We start from the raw sequence: 5,523 nt of genomic DNA on the forward strand, positions 1-5,523 counted from the left end.
TATTTACCCATTCACAAACATACATATATTCATCCGTAATTAAATTATTAATGTCAATGTCGTTTTGACATTATCATCCAATTTATAAACAACTAGGCGTGCTGAAACATTTCATCCTCACTTGCGCTATATATTCTATGGTCGAGAGAATGTGAGTGTAACCGGGATTAAAGTTAGCATAAAGTTTTAATTGACGCTCGTCGACTCAATATTACCGTCGTAGTTGTTGTCGTGCATTAAAATAACACAACTCCGTTTTACTTTTAGTTGATTTTGCTGTTAAATTATCTTCCAATTACAGGGCCTTTTAAACTTTTTAAGATCCACATGCGACTTACTTTGGAATCGGGCATCATCCTTCTGACGTCATATCCGTCGTAAAGTTACTTCCCTAAACCTACCTGCTCTGAATCGGCCTCCTCCGGGCCTGCAGCTGGACCCTTCTCACTTTATTCATTGTTTCAAGATGCTTTGTTGATCAGGGCAACTCCGCTGGAATGGTTGAGACGCAAGTCTCGTCTGGATGCTTGCGGGGTGCTCTCTGCTGGTCCCAACGGGGCCGGGGGTTGAGGAACCTGCAAAACCCAAAGGATCGCGGTGAAATCAAACTTCGTTTCAGATTGGGGAGGAAACATCGGATGACTTTCTGAGGGCCCCGATAACTTTTCCCCCTCAAAGTATTCACTATATATCGATCAACATGTCAGAAACCTTTCGGTCTCAAACTCCAGCAGAGGGCCCGCCATTGGCAAGGGGAAACAATAAACCCGATTTCGCTTTCCAATGTCAACTAACAGCAGTAAGAATCATTGTAAAATTCGACCGCAAACTACCAAGAGGCTCGCGCCCGTCGTCGACTGTGTTGACAAGATCTTTACGAAACGTAAGGGCGCCGTCTTCTGGTGACCAATAGGAATGACACACCTTCGACTGAAGTGGCTCTCACCTTTACAAGTACAGTCCCACCGAAAAAATACAACTCTCTGGGTACCTTTATCAGGTGCTGTCTCACCATGTTGGTCTTTGTCGTTGTGTTTATGATCCTCTGGACGAGTTGGAACTGGGAAAGTCAATTCCTTTGGGGAGGGGGGAGTGGGGGGAGAGCGAGAGAGCGAGCGAGAGAGAGCCGGCTCTTTGTACCGGCTCGTTCGCGACCGACACATCACTAGTTTGTCTTGAAGTTCTGCCGCGAAGTTCCTTCCAACGACTATCACCCTAAAAAAACAAACAAATCACACAAGCTATATGGCCTCTCATTTGGTTGCTGTTTTATGACCATTTTGTGTTTGTGTCGAGGGCCAAATTAAGCTATATCTTATTTTCAGATTAGTCGATTCAACACAAAAATGTCAGAGAGCGAGGACGAAACACGTCTGGTAGGTAAACAAACACGGTGACACTTATGGATAATGCTAACACCTACTGTAAGTTAAATGTTAATGACGCACTGTCCATTTCAGCAACTGAAGGCGGCCTTACATTACACGGTTGGTCAAATGTGTCACAAAGTGGGCGAGGAGCACCATAGAGCTTTTAGCCGACAAGTGGTCGCAGCCATAACCGAGACAGCCTTCAGACAATGTGGTGGGTGCCGACTAATTCCTGACGTTCCGTTCGTCCACTTTCTCTCTGATGGTTACTTTTACGAAAACTACTGCTAGAAAGATGTTTAATTAAAGAGAAAATACTTGGAAAGTAGTTTTCCCCATTGAGATTAAGTATACTATGCTCAGTTTTAGTTTCTGAACACACGCTTCATAGTTGCTCAAGTCATGTTTGAATGTTTTGATAAAAACAAGAATGAACAAATGAGTTACTTTGATTAAACCTTTTTTTCATACTTAGCATCAACACAAAAACAATTTTGGCCAGCAAATTGTTGGTTTCTCTTTGATATCGTGACAGTCAGGCAATTCATGTTATAATACTGAAATGACGTATTTTACATGCACTTTAACAACCCCCCACCACACCCATATCTGCAGATGACATGTCCCGTTTTTAAAATCAGACAGAAGCTAAGTAAGACAATCTACCTCCCATGAATTTATTGGGAAATATATAATAATGTCTGTTTTTAAATACTGTACAGTACAATTTACATTGATACATTTTTAGCAGTTTGGATTAATTCCTGAATAATTTCTGCTTCATCCTCCAGTCTCTAAATCTCCTATCCATGTGTTTATATTTAATATCTTGTCTTTTCTACGATTAAAAATAAGACTAACTTCATAATGCATAATTTCAGTTTTGTTTGTTTTAAACAATCTGCTGCTTTGCTGTACTGTGGTAAATTTCCCCTACAAGGATCAATAAAGTATTTTATCTTAATCACACCCTCCTTTGTTAAAGAAAAAAAACATTGACATACTGTACATCTTAGTTTGATTTGCAAAATGAGAAGGGGGATGTTCTGCTACCAGAATGTAAAAAAATATATAGAATAATAAAATTACCTAAAACAGTTAATAGCTTCCAGTGTCTAGTTTTTTTTAAAAATGTACAAAAACTGACCGTCTTCCCAAAGGGTAAATTATGATGTGGATGTTTAACATTTTGAGTTGCCTTTGAAAATCATCAATTCAAAAATTAGAATCATTTAACAGTTGTCTAATACTGAGGGTATAGTTTGCAGATGCAAAACCTCAACTGGATCGCAATAGCTTGCGCATGTGTACCAAAAGCACACGATCTGTTATATGTAAACCGACGTTGACTCAAAAGGCTTTTTGTTGGTTCTCTTACAGATATATTTGCTAAAGACTTGGAAGCGTTTGCAAAGTAAGCATTTTTTTTTCAACATATAATTGTGAGCTGGGGTTTTGTTGGTTCACCTCAATACCCGCTGAACTCTGATTACAGACATGCAAAAAGATGCACTGTGTCAGCAGAAGATGTAAAACTTTTGGCCCGTCGCAGTACTGCATTGGTGAGTTTTTTTTTGGATCAAATATTTTGAACAATGTGCCACACCCCAAAAGATAAACATTCTCCAACAGACAAAATTTCTTGTTTGATTCCCCTTTATTTCAGTCACTGCACATACAGAGGAAAAGCGAAGAAGTGGAAAAGGAGCAGAAGTCTTTGAAAAAGAAGAGGAAGAACAAAGACACTCAGAGCAGAGAATAAGGCACAGACGGGTCCTTACTCCCCACTCTTGCCACAAATATTCTAATAAACGTCAAAAATTCACTTCAGACATATTGAGGTTGTTGGTCTCTCGAACGCGGGATTTGCACTGCATAGTTCAAGTGACACAATTCCAATGTTTGTTTTCGTTGTCGGGTGGCAGAATTAGCATGTCATGGCAGTGTAAATGGAGGGTTTCCGAATGAAATTGCCTAATTTGAGATCATTGTCATGCCTACAGAAAGACGGATAACAAACGCATACACAATATGCTACATGAGGTGTGTCAAATTAAACACGCGGTATTACAGACTACGGCCAGCGAAGTCATGTGGAGGGTTACCCACATTGAAAGCAATTGTCACGACTTGAAGAAATTAGATTTGACCCGCGTGTTCAATCAGTTTAAACAAAGCCATATGTAATATGTGTTACCTGAAATGCACAACAAACGCATATGGGCATTTAATCGGAACTGGGCACGTGAACCTGCAGTGTAAACCCATTTGCCTTGCTGATGCATTCGTACCAGCTCTAGTCAAGTAGCCATACTCGATGACTTTGTAAGCTTTCTACAAAAGTGCAGTAACACTGTGACCGTTTCACAGATGTGACATCTGACAGGCAGTCATTCAATCACCAAAAGAGTACGGAAGCAAAGACCCTTTTATCCAAACACTCACAGCTTTTCATCAAAATCTCTCTTACGCCATACAAGCAGAGGAAAAAAGTCGCATTCTCGCTCTCTCTCAACAAGCTAAAAAAGTGAGCAAAAAAAGACAGGTACTACCCCGTGTCTGAGAAGGCCACACACTCAAAGTGTTGGAACTTCCGTCTTCGTCCTTCAGTCGGGGTTCAAATGGAGACCTCGACCAGCGGAGCCCAAGGTCCCTAGATGTGTGAATTGAATTAGTTTCTTTCATCCCCAGCAAGTCACATCAACTAAATCTATTCAGATGAACTTTATTAAGACAGTTCCCTTCATTTAAAATCTTTATCCAAACACCTCACAAACATCAATAGTCTATATAAAAAGGGAGGGTGAGGGGCGACCAATAGGACACCGCTCCATCTTCTCACATCACACGTGTGCCCCCCACCAGGGTTTCATCAGTCCGAGTCATCCACATCAAATGCACACGTACAGATCAGTTCAGGAACAAGGAACAGCACACACCATACAGCATTCAAATCAGATTATAGAAGCATTACAAAGAGCACAACACTCCACACTACATTGTCATGTCGACACATTAAGAGTAAGTGGAAAATCTTGCAAAGATTAAAAGGAAAAAATAAAATGAAACAATCTTTTGACACACTCATCATAAAGATGTCCACGTTCAAGGGGATGGGAGGCGCTTGTAGCATCCGCTGCTTCCACTCACACATTCATAGAAAATCAGTCACATTTTGGGGGGCTCGTTCACCGCACAAGCAGTCCTCAGTCCGCTCACTCACCAACCGCTCCATTCTTCGCCACAAGCCATCCGCACTCATCAGATTCCCCCCCGCATCCAAAAAAGTCACTTGCGCAGATCTCTCTCCAATCATAAGTGGATTTTTTTTCTTAAAAAAGTGAAAACACACCCACCGTCTCATGAGAACATGCGGAGTGAAGCCGTTGTTTGATGGCAAAGCATTTACACGGGCAGGAAGAGGGAGAGTGATAGCACTTATCGCCCCTGCGACAATGCTGCCATATTGGAGCTTCCTTGCAGGAAAATGGAAGAGAGGTCAACTGCAGAAGAGATTTCAATGAAGGCTTTTGTCCATGTTTGACTGCAAATAAAAGTTGCACTGACAAAAAAACAACAGGTAAACTTTTCAACCAGATTCTCCTCAATGCAATATTGCCTCAAAATTAGAACGTAGCTGGATAATGGCAAACAACAAACATACATATTTCTTTCTTCAACTCAAATCATTACATTACACAATACATGCATGAGAGAATCCAGTTGAAATTGATATGAAGGAGACAGGAGGGGTGGGGAAATCATTTTAGTCACTAATCGATACATTAGGGGTGTCCAAACTTTTCTTCCAAGGGTTGCTATGCAGAAAAATTGAAGGGTGGGAGAGCCGCCGGGTGATGAATAAAAGCGTCCAGGATTTTTGGGTGGTCGGTGACCCTGAAGTCTACGAGAATAAATCCGCCCCAGTATTGAGCGGAAGTAGAATCACATCTCCGCTTTCCAAAGCAAGACAGGAGCCATCTCTACTAAGATGACCATGACACAGACCACAAAGAGGAGCAAACAACTGACATTCTGAGGCACATCTTACTGAATGACGTGTGATTGGTGGAAAACGAGAGATGAGAACTGATTTTTTTTTTCTGACGCCTTGACAGCCAGTGAAGAAACGAGTATAATGTTAAAAAAAAAA

The 5,523-nt window shown here is 41.2% G+C and overlaps 1 protein-coding gene and 1 long non-coding RNA gene across 2 annotated transcripts; one reads left to right on the plus strand and one right to left on the minus strand.

The window, feature by feature from the left end:
• Window positions 1-1,163: 1,163 nt before the first annotated feature.
• cenps (centromere protein S) lies at window positions 1,164-3,200 on the plus strand. The gene is made up of 5 exons (XM_019856442.1): window positions 1,164-1,376; window positions 1,461-1,584; window positions 2,751-2,784; window positions 2,866-2,932; window positions 3,037-3,200. The coding sequence occupies exons 1-5, from the start codon at window positions 1,347-1,349 to the stop codon at window positions 3,130-3,132; spliced, it is 351 nt and encodes a 116-aa protein (XP_019712001.1). The 5' UTR covers window positions 1,164-1,346; the 3' UTR covers window positions 3,133-3,200.
• Window positions 3,009-5,517, minus strand: LOC109507192 (uncharacterized). The gene is made up of 2 exons (XR_002166423.1): window positions 4,727-5,517; window positions 3,009-4,023 (listed from the first exon to the last, which is right to left on the minus strand). It is a non-coding gene; the product is annotated as an uncharacterized LOC109507192 (long non-coding RNA).
• Window positions 5,518-5,523: the final 6 nt, after the last annotated feature.

Source organism: Hippocampus comes, unplaced genomic scaffold (assembly GCF_001891065.2).
Source record: "Hippocampus comes isolate QL1 unplaced genomic scaffold, H_comes_QL1_v1.1 scaffold17, whole genome shotgun sequence".
Lineage (NCBI taxonomy): Eukaryota > Metazoa > Chordata > Actinopteri > Syngnathiformes > Syngnathidae > Hippocampus > Hippocampus comes.

Excerpts from the sequence above, each read along its gene's own strand:
- cenps (XM_019856442.1), top strand. The coding sequence starts at position 1,347 with ATGTCAGAGAGCGAGGACGAAACACGTCTG. Across the intron at positions 1,377-1,460 it reads GCGAGGACGAAACACGTCTG|CAACTGAAGGCGGCCTTACA; the intron begins GTAGGTAAACAA and ends TGTCCATTTCAG. Across the intron at positions 2,933-3,036 it reads CCCGTCGCAGTACTGCATTG|TCACTGCACATACAGAGGAA; the intron begins GTGAGTTTTTTT and ends CCTTTATTTCAG.